Source organism: Artemia sp. Qi Xiang Cuo, chromosome 19 (genome assembly GCF_049724085.1).
Source record: "Artemia sp. Qi Xiang Cuo chromosome 19, ASM4972408v1, whole genome shotgun sequence".
NCBI classification, from domain to species: Eukaryota; Metazoa; Arthropoda; class Branchiopoda; order Anostraca; family Artemiidae; genus Artemia; species Artemia sp. Qi Xiang Cuo.
The window spans coordinates 6,601,762-6,627,969 of NC_142812.1; the positions used below are offsets into that span (position 1 = coordinate 6,601,762).

A 26,208-nucleotide genomic window follows, 5' to 3' on the forward strand; every position below is an offset into this window, starting at 1 on the left:
CGATGTATGCAAAAGCTGGCTGATCTTTTGTAGGTGGTTAATTATCCCATTTTAAGCCAGTTTTGGAAAAAAAGTAAGCCTTTGTATGTACCCTAATACTATATCTGTCCCTATAGAGGGGGGGGGCTGGTACATAATTGTGATGGTAGTTATTATTATGTTTGCTGAGGGTTTCAAATGGGAAATTGAGGGTATACCTTACCTGTGTCCTATAACATAAATTTGACGAGCATTTGGGATTGAGCAATTTTGGAGTCATTTTTTGAATTATGTACATATTGAGTTATACGTAAACAATATATTGACTATATATATATATATATATATATATATATATATATATATATATATATATATATATATATATATATGATTTTGAATTATGTACATATTGAGTTATACGTATACAATATATTGACTATATATATATATATATATATATATATATATATATATATATATATATATATATATATATATATATATATATATATATATATATATATATATTTATATATATATATATATTTGCTTCCCGAAACTACAAGTGTGACGAAACAACATAGTGATCCACATTATTCTTCCCTTTTTTTTTATTCTAATCCATTATAGCCATAAAGATTACGTTTTAAGTTGAACATTACTCAACTCCCCAAATTAGGTACGATATTGGAAACTTGAATGGTACTGTAATCGTGCATAATCTTGATTTTATCCACAATTATGACTATGATGTTGCTCAGACATTAGGCAATAAGTCTCTGGTGGCAAACTTTGTTATATAAAGTCTACTAATTACTAGGTTACTGAATTTGACACTAAAATTTTTTTTAGCATCACAGTCTTTGTGAAATTTGGAACTAGATTCATATTCATGCGTTCCTTAAGTTCCAAGGACATCAAAGAAAAACGCGTTTCTTTCCTGGACCCATCCTGTCTTGATACTTGAAAACCGGGATTTACTAATTTTCTTTTAGTGGTTTTAGAAATTATAAGGTTGTTAGGGCATATAAAATTTTAGTCAGATCTGCGACATTGAACCAGTGGCGTGGATTCCCGAAGTTTTTTCTCTTTTTTTGGGGGGGGGGGGGCAAATGCATTTTTCATATTTTTGCAATTTTGTGTTTTTTTTTCTTTTCTTTCAGTTTTTTAATGAAAATACCAAAAGAAATATTTTTCTAAATCCATTCCTTGGTTCAAGCACTCTCGGGGAGAATTTCCCCTCTAGGCCAACCCCGCCTCTGACGCCACTCTGTTTAACCGAAAAAAACAACTAATTAGTCAAGCTTAAATGCTCTTCGTCCATACAAATTCCAATATAAACAATCTGTTGAATCCCAAAGACAACTATACTTTCAAAGAAAAGCTACTTCTTCTTAACTTGTCTGGTGCCACATGCTTTTAGCTTATATTTTTTGTTGATTTTTTACCCACGTGTCTTTTGTTTAGCCCCCACTACTACCATTATTATACCATTATTTACCATATACATTTATTACCATTATTATTACCATATACCATTATACCAGATTTTTTGATTCTTTGTTTTTAATACAGATACGGTCTTATAAGTTTCAACCTGACAAATTCAAATAGTCAGATTCAATTTTCACTTTCCTTTGTGCTTCAGATTTTTTTAATAACAGGGTTTACCTTGAACACTTAATTTTTATGTATTTTGCATTTTCTGTTTTATTTCCGATTAAAAAAGATAGACCCGTTTGTATGAAGAAAAGGAGAGAAACAGTTGAACGAATATTTTTATACAATTAATACTCACATATACAATTTATTAAAAAATTTTTATCTTTATTTTTATTATTTATTATTAAAAAATATCTTTTATTAAAAAAATTAAAAGGAGAAACAGGGCACGCGTGCATAAGAACTGGGGGAGGATTTCGAAATCACTCTTCGCCCTAAAAACCCGCATTCTCATAAGTTCTCTTGTGATTACTATGTTTTTATGTTTAAACGAATTGCCCCCTTCCCCCAAAATGAATTCCCGTGGACATGCCTTAAGATACGCTAGTAGAATTTAATTCTAAGGATCTTTCTACATCAGCCCTTTCCCTCATCCCCTTTCCCCTTCGAATATGTTTCTGTCATGGCTTACCGTTACTTACGGAGTTTTTTCTCCTTTTTTGAATTCTCTCAGATTTTTTCGGATATAGCTGCAGTTATTTGTGGCTATCAATTCAGCTATCAGCTATATATCAGTTATCATTATGTTTGCAGATATCATTTATTTTTGGAAAACTTTATGTGCTTGCGGTTACATTTCATCCAAAGCTGTTATTTTTTTTTCTGTTGTTACTCTAATTTATCCAGAAAAATGACATCAGATGCTCCTACAAATACCTCTACTCGTTCTCAGGTGGTTCTAGTTCATCCAACAAAAGTGAAATGCTCCTTGATTTACTCGTTTGTACCTTATTTTTCTAACGTAAATAGCGATGAAGACCACACTGGCTTTCCATCATAATCAACAAAATACAAGTAAAACAATAGGGAATTCTTTAATATTCATTTAAAGTTTGTATTCCACTGTCTTATAGAAAAGAAATTCCCTATTCTTCTACTTGTATTTTCTTGTTTATTTTGCTAATCTAGCAATTGTAAATAATGTCTTCTTTGTAGCAGGGGTGTAACCTCGTCAAAATCCTAGGCGGAGGGAGGGCAAAGTTGGCGCCGATTTTCCCAAGTCAAGTGAAAATGACCAAGTGAAAAATGAGCCCATATTGTACCATAGAGGCAAAGGTATACTAAAGAAAATGGATATGTATCTGGGGATGCTTGAATTCTGTATGCCTATCTTAGTTTTGGCGAGATTTTCGAAGACGCTAAATTTTAGATGAGGGGGGGGAGGGTGCAAACTAGAGTCTGGTTGGGGTAGTTGCCCCCCTACTTCATAGCAAATCACGCCCCTGCTTTGTACCAACACCCAAATTAACTTCTCTATAGTTTGTACTGAACACACAATTCTGATATTTCTGGTCTTCTGCCTTGTTTTTTTTTTTTTTTTATACCCAGTCTTCACATCTTATAGGATTAAGAAGAGATCTAAAGAGAAGTTAGAAAAGTTAATGGAAGAAGCAGAAGAAGAGGAAAGACAGAAGCGTCTTGGCCCAGGTGGACTAGATCCTGTGGAGGTTTTTGAATCTCTGCCAGACGTAAGTTAATTACTAAGGAATTCGTTTCAGTAATTTTTAATGTTCAGTAATATTATATACATTAATAACAAATAATTCAGTAATATTACAATTATGGTAACAGTTTTGATATAGGGGGCTCTGGTGTTGTTATGAATTATATAATCCTAAGAAAAATGATAAGAAGAACTAGGAAAGTGGGTTTAAGAAAAGAGAAATCGCCGAAGATTAAAAATAAAAAATGCTGGTATTTTGCCTGTATGAAGAAGCAAGGCAATTATAGCTTAAAGAAAAGCAAAAAAAGACAGAAATTAGAGGAGCCAGAAACGAAAAACAATAAACTTCAAAAAGAGAATTGACCAATTAATTAGCTGAAAGAAGAATAACCTATTGGATTTTTAATTCTGTGGTTTTTCCAAATATAACTAAATTTAAGCTGTTAGGTCAATCTGAAGGGTTGCACAGACCTTAAATCCAACATTGGTGCAGTGTTGGTGCAGTGTTAAACGCTGCTATAAGTGTCGGAGTAATAACACTTTAGTTTTGTTCCTTCTTCATCGGTTGACTGCTGTTGTTGCCAACCCCTGTAAACTTTAAAAAGGGTATTTGTAAGATAATTCTTTCTTAAACAACTAAAACAAATAACTACATATTCCTCAAAGACGGTGTCAAGATTGGTTCGAAGAGAAGGCAGAAGAAAGGGTGATGATGAAGGAGGGGGGTGGGGGTCGTGTGGTGGTACCTGTAAATGAATGGTTTCTTTCGTAATGACTATCCACTAGCTCAAATGATCGAATTTTCGTCAGGGACACCAATTCACATAAATGCGATGGGGGGGGGGGGTCAAGGATTTTTCTTCAATTTTTTTCCCCACTGAAGATTAAAAAATATATGTTTTTCATAATATAAAGAGGGGATAATTTTTTCGATATATTTTAATGAAAATTCAAAAAGGCATTTTTCAGAATCTATTATGGTCAAACCAACTTCATAGTCCATCCCTGTCACCCAACCGATGCCGCTAATTTTAAAATGCACCATGCATAAAAGCTTCTTTATTATTTAGCCCCAAAACTTAAAAGTTGAAAAAACTATGCTATATTAAAATTGCAGCTTGTACACGCCAAGATTACCTTACTTTTCCCTGAAATATAACACTTATTAAATTTTATTTCCGTATTTGATTGTGAAAACAGTTTGATTTTATGTCTATCGCCAAATGACTGTATTATTACATATTAATTAAAAAAAAACTTTCCGAAAAATACGTTTTTCAAAGAAAAGTAAAGGCCATTTTAAACTTAACTTCAGGAGATACAAATACTGTTAAAATTCAAACTCAAAACGACCAGAAATTACTATTAAAGAATACATGAAACCCAAAATGAACAGAAATTAAATAAACAATCATAGCAAAAAAGATACAACAAGTAATAATATAAATGAATAAATAGATCTTAGAGCGAGTAATGCTTACATTGAATATGAAAATCAAGCTTAAAACGAAAAAAAATATTTTGCTATTAAAGTAAAAAAGAAACTTAAAACGAACAGATATTAAATAAACAATCAATGCGAAAAAAGCATACAATATATATTAATGTAAATGAATAAATAAATCTTAAAACGAGTGAAACTTAAATTGAATATGTAAATCAAGTTTGAATCGAATAAAAATAACTACAAACAAGAGTTTGGGTATCGTTTCACTGCAGAAGCCTAAAACCTACTGTGTCATTGGCGCTTTACTGAAAACAATTCTTTGAAATATTTTCACTTTTGTAACTTTAAAAAATCAAAAATTAATTAAGATTTTAGGGAATAAATATCAGCATATGTATATTAAATTGACAATGCACATTTTTTTTCAGTAAACTCATTTGAATTTTTTTTCATTAAAGTACAAATTATATTCTTTCTTTTAGAAAGCATAGGGGTTTTGAACCATACTCACATTAATTTATGCTCGTTTTGAGTTTGACTCTCATATTTATTTAAATATTTGTTCGTTTTGGGTTTCATTTATTCATTGATACTGATTTGGGGTAGTTGTATGCTTGGTAGATTATATTATAGTCCGGACGCCAGGTGTTGAAAATGTGAACCATACCACGATGGAATGGGGCTGCTACGAGAATTAGCCTACCCTCCACCTCCTAAATTGACCATGCGGATTCAAAAATACCAATGGCACTTGCTTGCGAGTGGTGAAACACTCCGAAACTTGACATTTTATTATATTTTGGTGTTTCATGCAAGAAAATACATTTTCCATACAGTTTGAGGTGCAGTTTTCCGCTCAAATAGAAATGCCTAGAAGTCATAGAATGTTTTCATAACAAACTAACACGATTAGTTAAAAAAAATGGCACTGTTAAAAAAAAAGGGCAAAACCTTATGAGTCTTGAACAGTCTTGGAAAGTATAAACAAAACCAAATTGAATATTAGATATATAATGATATCAATTGTTGAAAGATCAATCAGTTCAAGTTTTTTTTTCACTGTAATTTTTATTTTCATTTTCAATGCTGTAAGAACCGGAAAATAATAAATTTGTAATATACGAGTAATTCGTTTTCAGTGAAGCACCAATGACGCAGAAGGCTTTAGGTTTTTACAGTTAAAGAAGGGGGCAGTATCCAAATTTTGCTTGTAGTGAAACTATATTTGTCTTGACCAATCTTAAAAGAACTAATAAATTAAACTGAATATTTGATGCATAATGATATTATTTGCTAAAAGCTCATCAGTTCAAAATTTTACTGTAATTTTAATATTTATTTTCAATATTAAGTACAAAAGAAAACCTTTGTAATATAATTCGTTTTCAGTAAAGCGCCAATAACGCAGTAGGTTTTAGGCTTCTGCAGTGAGACGATACCCAAACTCTTGTTTGTAGTTATTTTTGTTCGATTCAAACTGGATTTGCATATTCAATTTAAGTTTCACTCGTTTTAAAATTTATTTATTCATTTACATTAATATATATTGTATGTTTTGTTCGCATTGATTTTTTATTTAATTTCTGTTTGTTTTAAGTTTCGTTTATACTTTAATAGTAAAATATTTGGTGTTGTTTTAAGCTAGATTTTCATATTCAATCTAAGCATTACTCGCTTTAAGATCTATTTATTCATTTATATTATTACATGTTGTATGCTTTTTGCCATGATTGTTTATTTAATTTCTTTTCATTTTGGGTTTCATTTATTCTTTAATAGTAATTTCTGGTCGTGTTGAGTTTTAATTTTAAAAAGTATTTGTATATCCTGGGGTTAAAATTACCTTTAATTTTAATCTAAAAAATTATTTTTCGTAAAGTTTTTTTTTAAATTAATTTTTGTTCATTTTTGATTGCAAAAAGTTTCAAGTTTTTTTGGCATGGGGGGGGGGGGGTGCTTACTGTCCGATTATTCTTGACTTTAAAATACGGCTCTAGAACTTTCAATTTAAATCGAATGAGGATTGAAAAAAACCTTTTGATAAAAAACTCTTTGATAAAAACCTTATATATGAACAATAGACAGCTTGCATAACTTGTGGACAGCGATTGACAACAATGAATGGATTGAAAAAATAGCTCCAATAAGGGGGTTTAGACCATTTCACTTGCTGGCACAAAGTGATCACGGCTGTTTGGAATTGATCTTAATAGGAATTTGTGTGTCAAAGCAATTTTTTATCTATCAAAAAGTGTGTATTTCAACCTAATCATTCAATAATTATAATATACTTCCAATGTTTTCTTCCCATACAAAAATACTTTCCATAAGTTAAAAGACCCCCTTAATAGTTTATGCCCCAGGGCATAACTAACAACGCCTACCCCTGGGCCCTGGCGGGCTGTGTCGACACCGGAGTTTTTGTTATCAGAATTTTGAACTATTTTAACAAAATATCTATCTCAAAATTGTTATCTGATGCATTGAGGGCGTGGAGGAGGAAGAGGGGCTAGTTGCCCTTCAATCTCTTTTGACTCTTGAAAAGTGAACAAGAACTTTCAATTTTCAATCAAACGAGCTCTCTTTAAAGTTTATACGAGCATCCTTCCATAAGAAATAATATGAAGGATTCAGAGAATCCTTAAATTACAACCCTTGCACTGAGGGCTTTGGGGGAGTTGTAATCCTCAAAGACCTAATTTGCAGAACTTAAAACTATGTTTAATAAAATGGCTGTCTTAAAATTTTGATTGGATGTGTTTGGGTAAAAGGTGGCCGTAAAAGGGGGGTTAATTGCCCTTAAATCACTTTTGACTATTAAAAAGTGCACTAGCCCTCTCAATTTCCAGTCGAATGTGCCTTTTTTTAAGTTTATACGACACCGCCTTCTATAAAAACCTTATATGCCCCCAGGGCATAACTTAAAACTCTTGCCCTGAGGGTTGTGGTGGATTGTCCTCCTCAAAAATATATTTTCAATCTGGAAATCAACTACGCTGAACAAAAATGACTATCTCAAAATTTTGATTGGATGTGTCCAGGGGAATGATGGGCGTAGGGAGGGGGGGCTAGTTACCCTCCAATCACTTTCGACCATTAAAAAGGGCAGTAGCCCTTTAATTTCCAATGGAATGAACCCTTTTTAAAGTTTCTACGACAACGCCCTCTATAAAACCATATATGCCCCCAGTGCGTATCTTAAAACCTTGCCCTGAAGGTTCTGGGGGAGTGTCCTCCTCAAAAACATATTTTCCATCTGGAAATCAACTACGTTGAACAAAATAGCTATCTTAGAATTTTGATTGGATGTGTTTGGGAAAATGATGGGCGTGGGTGGGCTAGTTGCACTCCAATCACTTTCGACCATTAAAAAGGGCACTAGCCCTTTAATTTCCAATCGAATGAGCCTGTTTTGAAGTTTCTACAACAACACCTTCTATAAAAACCTTATATGCCCCCAGGCCATAACTTAAAACCCTTGCCCTGAGGGTTGTGAAGGAGTGTCCTCCTCAAAAATGTAGTTTCTATCAGGAAATCAACTACGCTGAACAAAATGGCTATCTGAAAATTTTGATTGGATGTGTTTGGGGAAATGATGGGCGTGGGGGGGAGGGGGCTAGTTACACTCCAATCACTTTCGACTATTAAAAAGTGCACTAGCCCTTTTATTTCTAATCGAATGAACCTGTTTTGAAGTTTCTACGACAACGCCTTCTATAAAAACCTTATATGTCCCCAGGGCATAACTTAAAACCCTTACCCTTAGGGTGGTGGGGGAGTATCCTCCTCAAAAATATATTTTCTATCTGGGAATCAACTACGCTGAACAAAATGGCTATCTCAAAATTTTGATTGGATGTGTTTGGGGGAATGATGGGCGTAGGGGGGGGGGTCTTTGGACTATTAAAAAGGGCAATAGAACTTTAATTTCCCATCGAATGAGCCTGTTTTGAAGTTTCTAAGACAACGCCTTCTATAAAAACCTTATATGCCCCCAGGTCATAACTTAAAACCCTTGCCCTGAGGGTTGTAGGGGAGTATCCTCCTCAAAAATATATTTTATATCTGGAAATCAACAACGCTGAACAAAATGGCTATCTCAAAATTTTGATTGGATGTTTTTGGGGAAATGATGGGCTTGGGGGGGGGAGGGGGCGGAGGTACACACCAATCACTTTTTACTATTAAACAAGGCCATAGACGTTTAAGTTCCAAAAGAATGAGCCTGTGTTGCAGTTTCGTTAACAACTTCTATAATAACCTTAGCTGTCCCCAGGGCATCTCTTAAACCCCTGGCCTTGAGGGTTGTGGGGGGGTATACTTCTCAAAAATAAATTTTCTATCTGAAAATCGACTAAGCTGAACAAAACGACTGTCTTAAAATTTTGATTGGATGTTTTTGGGGAAATGATGGGCGTGGGGGGGGGGGGACGGGGGATAGTTACACTCCAATAAATTTCGACTATTAAAAAGGGCACTAGCTCTTTAATATCCAATCGAATGAGCCTGTTTTGAAGTTTCTACGACAACGCCTTCTATAAAAACCTTATATGCCTCCAGGGCATAATTTAAAACCCTTGCCCTGAGGGTTGTGGGGGGTATCCTCCTCAAAAACATTTATTCTATCTGGAAATCAACTACGCTGAACAAAATGGCTATCTCAAAATTTTGAGTGGATGTGTTTGGGGGAATGGTGGGCGGGGGGGGGGGGCTAGTTGCCCTCCAGTCATTTTCGACTATTAAAAAGGGCACTAGAACTCTCGATTTCCAATCGAATGAGCCCCCTTTGAAGTTTCTACGACGACCCCTTCCATATGAAGTGCCTCTGGGAAAAAAATAATAATAAATAATAATAATAAAACATTGGAGCCGTATGGCCTTTACTATAGGCAACGCTACAGCGTTGCCTCTGATAAATGACTGTAATATGTAAATGACAATAACTGACTGTAATAAATGACTTAACTAATAATTCCTAAACTACGTCATTGCGGTGGTTTTTTGTTCTATAATCATTATCTAACCTCTTGCATGAAAACAACTTTCCCCACTTTAGAACGTACTGGAAACGAATAGATAATTAAACTGTTTATCAGGAGAACGTAGCCCCTCGTCCCAGGAGCAAATTAAACTATACAACTTCTTGATTAACGTTTCCTTCGTTGAAAAAGTAAGTTTAGCTCAGATGTTGTGAATGCCTTTGAAAACCCATCCATTCTGTTATGCCCGAGTCGCTGCATAGTCACACTCGTTGATAAAAAAAAATCGCGGTTTTATGATTGACCTGGGTTTTATCTTGGCTTTAGCATCACACTTGTATTTCAGAGGTAGATAACAAAAATGGTAAGAAATTGGTGTGAAAAGCTTGTACAGGGGTGCCAATTAGGGGAGATGCAATCCCCCTCAGACTTTGGAGAATACCTTCTTATTTCTATTTCAAAGCGATTTTTTGCTCTAATAATTCTACTTCTTCATATTTTTGCCAGATTCCTGTTACAGATTGAAACACTGCTGCTCCATTGTTCTATCTTTTCTATTAAAAAATAAGTTATGCCCGTATTCTGGGCTCTGATTCGTTAATCACAAATTCTATGCTTGAAAGTTGAGCATTGTTCTACCAGAGAAATTACGGATGGTTAACACAATTGACAGTCTTGCATAATTTTTGACTTTATCCATAAGGGCAACTATAATATGGCCAGACACTAACTTAACCCAGGAGTACTTCCCCATAGGTTTAAATCAGATTGGAGGCCAAAGAAGAGAAATATGCTTCTGAAAATCACCATTCTCATGTCCCAGTGGCTCCGAGTACTTACCCCATAAATTTTAAGCCAATCAGAGTTCAAGCCGTGAAAAAAAAAACCGCATACCTTTCTGCTGAGAAGTTAACAATGGGAGACCGTTATAGAGGGAACAAGAGGCCACTATGTTCCCCTGATCTTGCAGATTAATATTTCTTGATCTGAAGGAAGCAGCAATTCGCGGGGTCACGGGCTCACTTTGCGCCTTCAATCATAAGGATTAAAAATCACTGCAAATTTAAACAAGTTGCAAAATGCCTACCTTTTAGAAGTTGAAAGCCTACCACTTAGAAGTTTAAGGTGAGGGAGGCTGGGAGGTGGGGGGTTTAAGTGGTAACTGTCTTACTTTGGTTCACGAATCATGTAGGTTGAGAATCATTGCGTGGTTGCGGTTCAAATATTGTCTAACATGCCTTCTGTTCTGCAAAAATCTAGAATTGCAAGGGGCAAAGAGGGGATAGTATGACATAAGGACCCAATTTGCCCCCCACTACCATAAGTACGGTTTGAAAGTTCTTTCATGATTCGATTTCAGACAAGTTGTAACATGTCGGCCTCTCTTCAAAAAAGTTGATGGAGAGTGTTGGGTGGTATGAAGGGCATAGGCCCACCCTGGGCCTCAAATGTTAAAAACAATAGCTTCTTTTTTATTTATATAAAGTCTACATATATTCAAGTTAAATATATTAGAGATCCTTGCGTCATTCCTTTCTCGAACAAAGGGAAACGTGGCTTTCTGTAAAAAAAAATGGCAGGGAAAAGAATAGTGGGCAGTGGAAGGTCCACAACGCTATACTTCCAACGCTAAGCTTCCAATGGAAGTATTTTCTAAACAGGCCTACTTGTAACACCCTGCATGTAGCACCTTGTAGCATTGCAAAATTGGTGTCTGACTGATTCGCCCCCGTCTCCCCAGAACACTCCCTCGCATGTTAGATTGGGCAGCCAAAGGGTGCTGAATTTTCAGCCCGCTTGTAGTTTTAATTCTTATCAAATCCGTATTAAAGTGTTCAAAATTTCTCTCTTACCAGTTGCCATACTTTTTGCGCTTCAGCACACTTTTTATCAGATATTGAAGGAGCGCTTCGGCAAACAGAACATTCTATTATTTAAGGGGATTATAGTCAAGATGGCAAATATCAGAGTATGCCACCCTATCCCTGTAGGAAGGGTGGCATACTAGACCCTAAAAATAAAATTATATTCCAAATTTCAGAGAATCCTTCCTTGGAAGGGGAGGGGCAGCGGGTCAAGCTTGTAAAATAAAGATTTATTCTTAGGTTTTTTTTTTACAACGATAGGGGTCATCTGAAACAACCTCAGGGGTAACACTGGATCTACTGGATATAACGATAAAACTTAAAAAAAATATCCATGAATCTACCCCCCCCCCGCTCCCAGGATGAGTCGTAATACAAGTTAGTGTAGTTTTTACTTACAGTTGTATTAATTTCTCAACCACCCCGGGGGGGGGGGTAACACGCTTTGCTTGGTTGCAGTTTAACATTTCTCAGTTTTTATTTACATTTATTTGAGTTATTCAAGGCAAAGATTTCATCAATAAATAATTTCTGAGGCCACACTGGCTAATCATGATAAAACATAATTTATGTGTACATAACATACATATGTCACACCATTTCATTTTGTTTGATAAAACCTCCATTGTTGCCCCCGTTAAAAGTCTCACGCAAGTTTTCAGGGAGGCAGTGGAAATAAAAAATCACCAAAAGGTAGCTCTCAGTAGATACACTGGAGAAACTTTTCCAAGTCCCATTGATGACGAAATTATTAATTCTGATCGTTTTTACATACATCTACAAAATTATATTCTGGAATCAAAAAGAATCTCCGATAATAATCTAACTGGAAAGGGATGAGCCTTTAAGAGTGCTTTACGTAAAATGAAATTGTGAAATTCCATTTAGACTTGTGTTTTTTATTCATTTACCCTTTCACCGTTACTAGGAAAGGGTCGTCCAATTTTAGTTTTGTGTTTTTATTTTAAGGTTTGGCTTTTTATGTTTTTATCAGTTTTATTCTGCACTGAGGACGGTCAAGCGGAGGTCTTGACGGAAATATTTGCATAATTTTTCAATTTTTTCACTGGCTGTTAATTGTCCTGGTTTCCTTCCTTTCTTCGCGATTTTATGTTTTAAAAATTTCATCAAAATACTATCCCTTCACCCCAAATCCGGAATCCGCCACTGCTGCTGAGAAATCAGAGCTATCAGTGGTGACTTTTCTCTTGCCAGATTTCCATAATGTTCCGTCAAAGACTTAGTACATATATTTCCAGGCTTTGAAAGAGTGTTTTGAAAAACAGGATATTCCATTACTTCAGCAGATTATAGCCAAAATGGACCCAACCGAAGCCAAATACCATATGAAACGCTGTGTAGACTCAGGACTTTGGGTACCAGAGGCTAATAAGGAGGAGCAAACGACCTCAAGTGAACCTTCATCTATTTCTTCATAAGAATGCTTACCTCAGATCCTACTAAACTTTTTGTCTTCGGGAAGGAGAGATTTTTGTCGTAGTGTTGCTTTCTTGAGATTTTCAAGTTTTTCTTTGTTGTATGCTGTGGAAAACTATGAAAATCATATAGTGAATTAAATAATCGTGAATTTATTTTTCAATTATTTAATTAAACAATAGGCTTGAATATAATCTTTGATTTGATCTACTCTGTTATTATTTTGAATTCTTAAGTCTTCAGTTAGGATCGATCTGTTTTTTTTTTGTTTTTTTTTATATTATTATTTTTTTTCTATTCATGTTATGATTTTAGTCTCTTTCAGTCATATCGTTCAAATAATTGTTTATATTAACCTATTTGTAAACCTGTGAATCTATAGAAATAATAAGCCCAGAAGTAATGTATTTTTAGGAAATTCTTCGTGAAAGGTTTTTTTTATCTTATACCATATTAACTATTATACCATATTAAACTATTTGTCTGGGGAAATGGTTGTGTTTTTTCCTCACAGTCCTGGAAAATAATGATTGAGCATATATAATATTGGAGCAGCTCCTTGAAAAAGAGCTGCTCCAATATTCTACGATTTCTACCATAAGTAACTATAATTGTTCCGATAACCTTTGAATTTGTAAGCATTTGGCTCCGCCTTTTTACTATTTTTGTTTCAACTTGCCATAATCTACTCCAGCTTAATGTGGTCAATAAGCATGGTATTTGATAGCATATACTGGTTACTGTGAATGTCCAAAACTAGTTAATGTCGACATTCACTGGTGAATGTCTGAAATTCCCTTTTCTCTGCTTTGATTCAATTAGTATTGCAAATCATACCATACCAAATATAATACCCTCCAGTGTCGAGCTATCCAGAAGTTTTTGCACGCTGTATTACAATGTTACTAAACTTTGATAATATAATTCAATCTCCCAAATTTTAATCAATTTGCTTTAATTACCAGTTTTTTCTTTCTTTTCTTTTTTAATTCTTCTTTTTTCTCTCTTCATTTTCAATTTTTTGTTGTTATGGTATAACAAGCTCGCTTCCAGGATCATTATTAATATTAGTGGTGTTTTATTTTTATTTGAAATCAGATTTTCAGTCTTATGCAGGCTTTGATGATAAGAGTTAAAGTTAGATCAAGTTAAATTGGATTATAAATCTCACAAATGTGTTAAAAACTTAATATAACGTAACCTTATGTGCCGCCATCAAACCTTGCATAAAACTGAAAAAGTTGACTAGCAGCGCTGACTAAATCCAAGGATAAAAAAAAGGTATTTCGGACACTCACCAGTGATTGTCAACATTCACCAATTTCGCATATTCACGGTAACATATAGATAAAAATAAAACTACAAGTTACGTTTCAGTTTGTAAGTTTTGAAGGATTTCCACTCGTCCTTGGTGGCATTTTCTTTCAAATAAAGAAGAAAGTTTGGTCAATAAATCGTTTTTTTTTTTTTAATATTGTCCAACTTCCATTATTCCAGTTTCGTCTTGGTTTTGCTACATATGGCCATGAAAAGATGTTTCAAATGCTAGGTGAAAATAATATCAATTTTGCAATGGTGCAATTTGGTGCAAAATGCATATTTTGGTGCATGATGTGCAAATTGATAGTGTAGGACTTAGCAGTCTTAAAGGTGTTAAGCGATTTTTGCGATTTTCTGTCCCTCACTTTGTCATAGATTTCTGTGCTATTACAATATTGATGATGTTTATATTAGAAATGATGGATTTCTTTTCCAAATAAATGATGATCATAAACCATAGTGAGCTTCCCGTTCTATTCACCCACTTAACTGATGTACTGTTGGACTGAACACAAACATCTAACACGAATGATGATCCGAATTACACATTATAAAGAGTGCTATATACATTTTTAGAGGTTTTGGGAGTTTAGGGTGCTAGAATATGTATGCCAAGAAGAATAAGCCGCTACGACTAGGAATAAGTGAAAATGTGACGTTGGGTAATGAGAAGACGATCAAGTGGACTGTTTCACTTACCTAGATAGTGTTATTAGCAAAGATGGTGGGCACAATAAAGATGTTTTAAAAGTAGAATAGCAAAGACCAAGGCCATACCCAGGGGGGGGGTTGATCCCCCCCCCCCCCGAAGTTTTTTTCTGACTCGTAAAAACATAAAGAAAGTGATCATAAGCAAATTTAGTATGCTTTTTTTTATTTTTTTTTGTGTAACCCCCCCCCCCCCCTTCGAAAAAATGTTTGAGTGACACCCCCTTAAAAAAAAGAAATCCTGGGTACGGCCTTGGCAAAGACCCAGGGTGTTTTTTCCTAGTTGAAAAGTTTGGAAGAATAGGAAGATAAGTCTGCAAACCAAGATTAGAATACTGGAAACTGCGGTAGTCAAGTATGGTCCTGAACCATGGGCACTCCGACAAATAGAGGAGGGTTTGCTAGATGTTTTCTAGAGAAATTCCCTACGGATTGTTTTGGGTACCCGACTGAATGACCGTATCTCAAACAGTAAGCTGTGTGAAAAATGTGGTTCAATTCCGCTTTCTAGGGCTATAAAGCGAGAACGGATGAGTTGGCTAGGACACGTTCTGTGGATGAACGATGACAAATTGCCAAATATTGTCCTTGTTAGCCAACCGTTTAGGGCAAAACTAAAAACAGGTCATTCCCAAATGGGTTGGGAGGATGGCGTAAGGGAAAGATTTAAGGGAAACGAGAACTTCTAGGGAGGGTGTAAGGGGGGAGGCTTTGAATAGATTGGGATGGAAGAGGAGTATGCATAACTGTGTTGTCCTCAGGCGGGTTGGTGCTGCAGTGAGTTAGTAGTAGTTGCCGGATATACATTTTAACAAACAGAACTCGCAACAAACAAACAAAAATACTCTCAAAAGGAAGTAAAACAACCAAATTATAATTAATCTTTCTCATGAAATTAAAAATAAATATGCGGGAAAAAATAATATATATGCGCTATAGACTCTCGGGGAGGCTGTGGCCTTGACGTACAGAACAGAATCAACAAAGCCCAGGCCATGTTCTCTGAATTTCGCCCGTTATTTGTGGAACCAACGGGAGATCAGTTTAAAGACAAAAATTTGTGTCTATAAAGCGGCAGTTAGATCTGTTCTATTCTATGCAGTTGAAACCTGGCCACTGAAGGCACTTCATCTCTATGATTTTGAAGTCTTTGACGACCGCTGCTTACGAAAAATCAATGTTCCGGCAGAATCTCAAACGCTGAAGTGCGTCACCGCTGCTGTAACATCCAGTCCGCAGCTACATTGGCTTGGCCATATCTTGAGAAGATCCGATGACTGCATCATCAAGCAAGTGTTTCTAGCTGCTCCTCTGTCAGATTGGCGCAGACAACTGGGAGGTCAATTGAAAAACTAGTGAGCAACTGTTAGGAACGATTCAATACGATTAGTGGATTTAGGAAGTTTGGCAGAAAGCGGGAGAGCTGCTGGATCCAGTTTTCTGAAAAGCTGGCACGAGATCACGACAAATGGGAGTTAACCATAAGGAGTCTTCTAGATACCAGGTGAGGTGTTCACGTCTGGTCCCGCAGCAAGTACAATTAAGTAAGAGAAAGAATAATAATGACCAAAAAAGAGAGGAAAGTGTATATATAGAGTAGGAACTGAGTTTTTCTCTTCTTCCTTCTGGGTTTTCGTTAATTTGTAATTTGTATTTGGGCTCATTGTGGCTAAATGGCAACAAAATATTACACAAAATTAAAATTTATTATCTATGAAAGAACACAGTTTTTGAATATGACTTATAGTATTTTTATCTCTATTCTTGACATGAGCGAAAGTTGTTCATTTTCTGGAAAAAATGGGGGAAATTTTTTTTTGGGCTGGGGAGAAACTTTGGGGGCTTTCAACTTTCTTTGACGTTTTTTTCAATTTTGCCATGCAATAACTCGAGACAGAGTTCGCTTGTTTATTACCTGGCTATATCGATTGATGTGTCTAGGAAAGATGTTCTAGATTTTGGGAAACATTATTCTGCTGATTCTAAAACAAACAGACTTCAGAATCAAGAGCAAAATAACATTGTTAAGCACCCTGCTTCTGCTATATTAATTCATGAAATCTGCAAAAGCTGTTCGGGAAAGACAACTGTTCAATAAAAGGAAAAAACAATTCCCGTATTTTTTTACTGATCATGAGTATGAGCAACGAGAGTATCGATAAAATTAGAAAATGTTCAATAAATTCTTCCTTTAAAGGCCGGTAGAAAAAAACACGACTTAAAAGAACCCTTCACGCTACATATACACATATGTCTTTGATTAAAAAAGAAACAATACGGGGTTTTTCTCCATTGTAATTTCTTTTGATTAAATTTCAGGAATTCTTGTTGGTGTTTAAGATTTAACTCTTTGCATTCTTTGTCCCAAGGGGCACGGGTTCGATCCCTGGCGTGGCCAGTTATTTGGGTTTGGGACGCGGGTCACTGGTGTGACTGTAAGCTTAGCCAGAGTAGACCCAGCTCTAAATGGGTACCAGGAGAAATCTGGGGAAGGTAAGCAGGAAGGGTGTGAAAAAGCACAAGATGGCTGGCTCCCAGCTTCCCATTGTACTTCCTGGCTGAAGGGCCATGAAACGGAGATCAGCACCGCCGGTTTGGACCTTAAGGGTCTAGTGCCGTCATACTTACTTACTTACTTACTTACTTATATAAAAGGAACTTCAACTGAACTTTGCATACAGGGTTTACAGGCTTGGATCGCAATATGATTTCTTTTTTCTCATTTACGAACTGAAAAGAGTAATTGTTTTGTGTTTTATAACGCTCCCATGGCATCAATAAAGCATTTCATATAGTTAATAAAGCTTTTTCGTCATAAGACTGTGTTTGTATGCTTTGAAAGAAGTTTAGCTTTATTTAGTTTTTCCAACCAAGGTTTGAGGCTATTTTTTGGAGACATACTTCAAAAAACCGGTTGTAAAAGCTTGAAAAGGCAAAGAAGGTAAAGGTAGAAAAAAGTAAAGAGGTTGAAAAGGTAAAATTCTTTTGCGAGCGGGACAAACTTTGCATTAAAAGCTTAAAATTTGCTCAAGGTAATTAATTTTTAAACTTTATTGATGCTAAGGGATCCCAGCATTAAACATATTTTGGGCCAGTAATCAAAATGCTAAAGATGTCGGCAACTGAAGAATACTTTTAGGCAACCTGCCAACAGCATAGTTAATATCAAAACGCACCAACCTGATCACCAGGTAGCTCAAGCAAGAGCAAGCTAACGCCCTATATTCATATAATCTACTGTACTATAACCCTAACCCAATATAGGGTGTAACCCCAATATAGGGGTGCTAAGGATGCCAGGACTTTTTTTTTTTTTAGTTTTAATGGTCGTATTTTAATGTAAGTTCCTGTTATATTTTCATTTGTGTTATGTGAGGACGGCCCTTGGACATAGGGTCGAAATTTTCGTTTAAAGTATGGAATTCCACTGTCTTACGGAAAAAAATCCCCTATTGTTCTACTTGTTAATCTATTCTTGTGGTGTTTTTCAGTCTTGGAAGAAATTACTGGATATTTTTTTCTCCTTTTTTATTTGGGTTTAAACACTCTTAATTACTTTTGAATCTCTATTTAATCACAATTTTTTTTCCTTTAAGTTATTTTATAGCTTGAATGCGATTCATTGAAGATAAATTACCAACTTTAATGTATTTTTGAACTTATTGTCGAAACTAACTCAAAATTAAGTGAAACTGCAATAATCGCATAAAAAACAAAAATTGATTCCTGACGTAAAATTTCGACTGTGTTAATCTTGGATACGGGTAGATAAAAACGCAGTCTTCTCTTGGTGCATACTTCATATATTTTTTTTTGACAAGGTAAAGAAAATTATAATATTATATTGAATGGAAGCCATGATTCAGAATATTCTGTCCATGATTATAATAGTATGATTATAATAACATGATTATAATATTATGTCCAAAATTATAATATTATGTTGGATGGAAGACATGATTCAGAATATTCTGTCCATGTACGGGTAGGCCTTATTCGATTGAAAATCTAAAGTTATTATGCATTTTTAAGAAATGGATGGGACTGAAGGGGAACTAGCCTCTCCATTCCGTAAGCTTCCTGGCGCTTACATGTAAAAATAATTTGTTCTGTAATCATTCAGTTCTCGTTTTAGTTGTCTTGCATAATTAGCTTCGCTTTCTAAGAAAATTGTCCTAAGAAAAAGGAAGTGACTAAATTTAATTTAGCTGCGAGTCTGCATTCATGCTGACCACATAATTTAGGCTGACCTTTAGGATCAGAAAAAGACCCTCTTTATAAGCCCTACAGCCTGAATTCATGTTTTCAACATGTAATAAACCTGTTAGACAAAAAAGAAGTTTTCTCGTAATCAATATAAAAGCAAAAAACAGTAAGCTTGAGGACGGGTAGCAATATTTAAATACAAAAACCTCTGATCCCCATACTTAACTACCAACAAATTTTGTCTGTAAGACCAACAACTTAGCTCAAAGATTACGGAAAAACACTTAAAGATTGAACTCGAGTATTTTCAGGTCGGTATAAAAATAAGCTTGTGTAAATGCGATGACTGGTGATAGCACATTTGTTAGGGCAGAAAAATACTTTCTTTCCTAGCATAAAAGATTTCATTGAAATATTTACAGGCACGAACAGTGGAGGGGGGAGGGCGATTCATGAGCACTTTCAGGAGATTTTCTAGCAGGTTACACCAGACAGACTACACCAGGAGCTTTGCTTTTACTGACGTTTAGATTAAAATATTGGATTTTGTGTTTATTTGTTTTCTAATATTGGACAGTTGGTAGCAACGAAGCCCTCCAGGGTGGGTTCAGTCTCAAGTGAAACTCCTCTCTATACACTGCTTTTACTTTAGTCTGCTTATGAAATCTTAGCGTACATGACTTCTCAGCACCAGTAAGCCAAGCCTGAATCGCATACTTCGATATTCAATAAGGCAAATTTCGATATTCTATATCGATACCAATTCGCTATTTTCGATAAGGCAAAACAAGTAATAGTGTTATGTTGAATGCAAGAGAAGTTTTTCCTTAATTGCTATAAAATTGATTTCTTTTAGAAGCGGGAACATTTTCGTCAAGACGAAACAAGCAAGTGACATTGCCATCTGATTTCCGGTATGTTTGATTAGAAGCGAAATTCTCCCAAAAAACGAATCCAGACAAAGCAGTTCTTTTAAATACCAATCTAAAAAAGAGTACTAATTCTTACTAGAATACTAGTAAGTAAGAAGGAATCTTCTATTATTTTAAGCACAATTATTGTGCACGAGGAATGGGTTCAGAAACGAAGGTAGATTAAATTAAAAATAAAATCTCCGGAAACTGTATTAATCTTTATTCTCATGTATTTTTAATTCAAATACAGCACTGCCCATTAGTTACAGCTGTAGTTTCTTCCTGTTCCTTAGCTCTATTCAACCAATAGGATCTAGCTTACAATTACTTACGGATTATTAATCCGTAATATTCTGACATTCATGTCTTTTTGAATTTCAGAAGCAACATACCCAAGTCCTGTCAGCAAAATTTGCAATCCCGACTATGCTTGAATCTGGATTTCAAAGCACCTGGTGATTTGAGTTTCGTGTTGAGGGGGAGGGCAGAACAACTTGTCTCTGTTCTTTTTAAAATAGTACATATTTTTTTCTCGATCCGAATATTTACCTGCCTGAAATCTATTTCGGGCTCTCCCTGACTGGCATGCCCTAGCCCGGCAAATTTTCTCTTGGATGATGCATAAAACTTGCTGCCGAAACAAAAATTCTATTCCAATCACAACCAAAAAAACTAATTTCTCTAATTATATTGCAGAAGTGAATCGTACATTTACACTGGTTCAACCACTTTTAGACAACGTAAAGACCGGATTCTGGAGCAAAATTTTTCTCTCAAAACCTAGCGCAATGTTGGCAAACCTTTTGAACTAGGTATGTCAAATGAATTTTGAACCTTTCTTTGCTCAAAAAATTGACAGTCTAGTTCTTTTTTTGCTCGACAGATTGCAGATGCGTGTCGCCTATAGTGACGTCTGTTGGACTTTTGTGTTGTCTAGTTCGGCCAGTGTAAATAGATTAAAAAATCACTCATTGTGATAATTACGAAACAAACATGCAAAAGTCAGAACATAAACTACATTTTTGCCATAAAATTGTCAGCAAAATTTTATCCGAATAAAACAAAATATTTTTGTGTTTATGATCTTCCAGGAGGAGACTTAATCATAGATTTTATTATCTTTTGTCTCTTTCCACATGAGTAGGCTAGAATTGTATTATATATTTTTCAAAATTTTGTTGGATAAATCCCCCTAAATCACTTTTGAAAATGTAAAGCTACCGAGACTATAATGCTGAAATTCAACAAAACTCCATTAAGAAATTTTCGTGCATTTTGATTTATCTATCTGCAAGGAAATGATCAATAATTTTCACTTTCAGGAGCAGTATAAATGTCAGGCATTACCGTTAAGCTTTATTATGGCTTTACTGTGAGTATTTCGCCTTATTGAAGATCCCGCAAACTATCAATAACTTCATTTGCCTCATTATGGGCGAAGAGCTGATTAAAGACAGTAGCAGCCTTACCAATAGCCCAGTGCTCTATGAGCTGAACGGTAGTTCGAACACTCACCAAGCAGTTTAATTTTCGAAATAAATGCATCAGGTATTGGGTGTCTCGAGAGATTTTGATTGAAAAATGATTAGAGGGAGTATTAGTGGCGAAGGCCTGTCATTTGTTAAATAACGTAAGTTGAAGGAGGTAAATACTATCAAACTGAATTTGAATTTTTCCCTTAGCACACTTATTACCAACGCTAAATAAGGTTTGCCTGTTCATGATACGACAGTTCATACAGCTGTCCATAAAAAGGAAAACGACGTATAGGCTTCCCTTCCCTACAGTAGGATCTTCAAGAAATAAAAGAGCGGTCTAATCATGGGTGCCCATATGGGGGGGCTCCTGACCCCCCCCCCTGGCTGTACGATGCTGCCTTTTTTTTATTTTTTTGTTCTTATATTCATATTATTTAGTATTAAATGTATAAATGAAACGTGGTTTGCCCCCCCCCCTGGAATTCAGCTTATGGGCGCCCATGGGTCTAATGCTTAGATGAACAAACTTGATACATTTAAGAACGAAGAGCTACTAATCACATAATTGAGGGTCTCATGTTGACTTCCCGATTTTATCTTCAAGGGCGAAGTTATCAAGACAATTGAAAAAAATAAGGAATTTATTTCTCTCAAACCTCTTTTGGGGTACAAATCTAGGTGTAACTTCTTCCACCCTACCATTCTTTTACCATCCATTGAGATTATCTTTCTGTATTTAGGCCTATGTATCTTTATGCATTAGCATGTCACCGACCGCGAATGCCGCTTTTGCAAGAGCTCTTATGACCCCATTGCGCCACCTCAGAGGATCCAAAATAAAGTCTCAGGGATTACTTATAGCACAAATTAGGTAGCTTTAAAACCTCTTAATCAGTTTCAATGGCAGTTTCATTCGTTTCAATGGCAATTTTCGACGAGAACATCCCTTGCCCTTCTTCTGACTATTTTACCGCCGTTGGCCAAGCCAGTGCGACGAATATTAAGAAATCTAGTATGGTCAAATTACCTATAAGAGAAGACACTTTACTCTAAGTACTCGAAGAATAGCTTTTTTTGACAATCTGTCTCCATTTTGAATGGTTTCCTGAGAGATGCTATCCCTAAAATTGCATCTGTTGAATTCTTTTAAAGAAAATTCAGCAGAGACAGCTTTAGGGAGAAAACCTTGGTAATGGGTTGACTAGGATAGTAGCGTTTTATGCTTAAGTTCTTAGCAGCTTGAAATCCTGGCTTTTTGCAGTAAAAAGGGGGAGGGGGTAAAAATTGAGCCATAGGGAAAAATTTGTCCAATCTTCTTTTCGCTCCCTAGTCTAAATTTTCAACATTTGTTCTTGTAGATGACCGTTTGCTTAAATGCTGGCTAAAAATTTAAAATTATTTCACGTGCTGTCGTGCTTGTTGGTTAGTGGTTTTGAGTAAGACTGAATTTGACGATATTTTTTTTAGAATGTTGATGAAATTACAATGAATTTTTAGCTTAGAGGGCTTCTGAATATCTTACAAAGTAGCTCAGTATGGTCGATGAAACTTTCAGGAAAAAATCAAGGGCCTTAAACATGCACTGGAAAGGTGTTATCAAGATATGCTAACCTACTATCTTTACCTTTCCTAATTTCTTAGGCTTACAAAATTCCATAAGCGAAAGGGTAATTTTGAAGAGCTATTATTCTTCTTAAGGATGCATGTTAATAAAATAAAAGTAGCCTTGTAGCCTACCGTTAAATTCTTTATTTCATGATCCTGTTTAATAGGCCTATAAGCCAATTGTTGTTGGCATAACAATACACCCTCCATGATGAACCCATATAAAGCCTACTTATATATTTCTTTGTTGCTATTTCCATGTTTTGCTGGAAATGTATAATAGATATAGATACTTCCAGGACTGATAATAGATACTTCCAGGACTGGATAAAAGATGACTAGAATAATTCAGTCCTGCAGTGCCATCAAAATAAAAAAAAATTGTTTCAAGATTGTGAAATATTCTTAGCAATTCCAGTAAGTATTGCTTCTGGAGAGAGATCATTTTCCAGTTTAAAACCAATAAAAAACTATCTGATGTCAACAATGAATCAGGAAAGATTAGCCAAAATAGTTTAGCAGCCTAGATATGTCAATTGAAATTGAAGATAGAAGGAAATTATATTTTTGTAAAATTCTAGTTTAGCTACTTTTTGGTATCTTGGTAAGGGGTTTGGTTAGTAAAATGAAACTTTCAGGGATGGGTCTACATATGAAATATGTCCTTGGAAGGTATTTTGAAGTACCTACCTCCACTTCTTCTCCCTCTATAGGGCAGTAACCTTTTATGGCCTTTAAAAAAGTTTGTGTTATGAAAATGAAACCTTACAAAACAGATTTTCAACTTAAATAAAGTACAAGAAAACTGTTTTCAGCTTCACAAATTTGCTCAATCCCAATTTATGAGGTTTCAAAGATCTTAAAATACACTTTCTAAATTTAGAAAAATCCATTGATATGGCTTAAAATTCTACTCAAATAACAGAAATTGCATTTTCAGAATTAAAACCAGTGACAAAGAAACTGATATCTGAAAATTAAGGTAAAATATTGTTTAGTCAAAACCTGTCAAGTAGGCAAATTTCTAAGACTCATAAATCAAAGGAGGGTTAACATGGAAGCTTGGCAATACCTTCCCAGAGTATGTTTTGGCCCAGGATTCATCATTGAAAGTTTCATTTTCCTAACCTAACCCCTTTCCAAGAATTTTACCATATTTTCAAACAGTTTTCAAAGAATTTATAGAAAAAAAAACAACTTAGAAACATGTTAATTCATTGATCCATATTTGTTGACAAGGCTGTACCCAGGATTTTTTTTGGGGGGGGGGAGAGGGTACTCAAAGATTATTTTTCTTTTGGTGGAGGGGGTGTTATACAATAAAAAACTCAAAAATATATGAAAAAAATTGTTTATATCAATTTTGTTATGTTTTTACAGGTCAGAAAAACTTTTTTTTGGGGGGGGGGGTTCAAACCCCCCAAACCTTCCTGGGTACATCCTTGTTTGGTGATGTAAATTTCAAAAAGACATTTTCAGCAGATTCATTATATCTAGAGGACAAAAAATTAATCAACATAAGCTCTAAATGAGGACAAAAACATAAGCTCAAAATGGACAAACTAGACCATCAAATGAGACAAGGTAAAGAGAACAGCCTGAGAAATATAAATGGACAACCTAGACCATCAAAACTAAGACCAATCTGAAAAGCTAAGGCAATGAGTATTGAAAAAATGTCTGAAGCATTGATGAACAAAAATGAAGAACAAAGAAATATGTAATTAGTATACTTGTGAAAACAACAATTACAACAAGTCAACAACAAATTGAAGAACAAAGAAATATGCTGTTAAAAGATAAGGGGCAGTGAAAATTACATTAAATCAACAATGAAAATGAAAAACAAAGATATATGTGGTTAGAAGATATGTAACAGAAAGAACAAAGAAGTATTCAGTTAGAAGCTAAGACACTCAAAAGCAAGTGTTAGAATGTGTCAAAAATGACATTGAAGAACAAAGAATTGTGCTGTTAGAACACAAGCAATTGTGAGAATCAGAATTGGTCAAAAATGAAAGCAAAGAACATCAAAAATTAGAAGAATGGTGCCATCATAATCTTTGCCACCAATAAACTGTGGTGCAAATGCAAAACTCACTAAAAACCTACAAAAATGGCATAAACTAAGCTAATGTTAATTACAAGTAATTGGGATCCTTCAACATTGTAGGTATTTACCGTGGAATCCTCCATTATCCTGCAGGAAAAGTAGCCAACAAAGGTGATTTACTTAAGTGTTGCTGCCTGCTTAGTTGAAATACATTACTACCTCCACAATTTCCAAATGAATTAAGTTGGTCTATTGTAGGATATCAATCCCTCTCTAAAGAATACCATAAACAAATAAAAAACTTAAACTCATGTTTTGCTTTAGTTTCATTCATTGTAAGTGATGATCAAACCATAAATAGTTGTAATGTTTCAGCTTCTAACTAGCTTGACAAATTTATCACAAAACCAATTTAGTGGCACATCTATCACAAACCCCCGAAGGTGATTTTGAACCAAATTCATAAGGCCAAATGTACTTTTTAGACCCCAAAGAAAGCTTCTAAAGAGCACCTTGCACATCCTTTAGATCATGGGATCTCTTAGAAGAAATATTGCAAGACACAAACAACTATGCTAAAGGTTACATGAAAATGTGAGAATTGGAGGATAATTTAAATCAACCTGTTGCTTCACTGGGACAACAATCACAAATAGAAGACAAGTGGCAATGAGCATCAATATTTAAAAGCCTGCCATATATATATATATATATATATATATATATATATATATATATATATATATATATATATATATATATATATATATTTATATATTTTTTGGGGGGGGGGGAAATGGTGTTCTTGAATATTCACACACAAAAAAAACGATCTAGATAGGACATGCACCATGAGTAGTATGTGATATATATTAAATACAAAAAAATAAAATTCCTTCTTTCTGAAGATAATTCCGACATAAATTAAACTTCTCCTAATTAAGTTCAAATCCCGTTTCCAAGAGTCTAAATTCTTAATCAGCAAAATAGTCCAGGACTTTTAGCTAAAAAGTGTTGAACCCGGACAAAATTGCAATATAAACGAAAA

General features: G+C 34.9%; 2 protein-coding genes across 2 annotated transcripts in view; both read left to right on the forward strand.

The window, feature by feature from the left end:
* Positions 1 to 13,082, forward strand: part of Cdc37 (cell division cycle protein 37) — a 59,010-nt gene extending 45,928 nt beyond the window's left edge. Inside the window, exons 6-7 of the mRNA XM_089105379.1 lie at positions 3,050 to 3,173; positions 12,699 to 13,082. Coding sequence (XP_088961505.1) covers positions 3,050 to 3,173; positions 12,699 to 12,878 — 304 coding nt within the window. The 3' untranslated portion in view covers positions 12,879 to 13,082. The remainder of the gene's footprint in view (positions 1 to 3,049; positions 3,174 to 12,698) is intronic.
* A 9,819-nt stretch (positions 13,083 to 22,901) lies between these two features.
* LOC148940437 (NEDD4-binding protein 2-like) overlaps positions 22,902 to 26,208 on the forward strand; it is a 179,262-nt gene continuing 175,955 nt past the window's right edge. The window contains exon 1 of the mRNA XM_089104990.1: positions 22,902 to 22,924. The gene's annotated coding sequence lies outside the window, so the exon portion shown is untranslated. The remainder of the gene's footprint in view (positions 22,925 to 26,208) is intronic.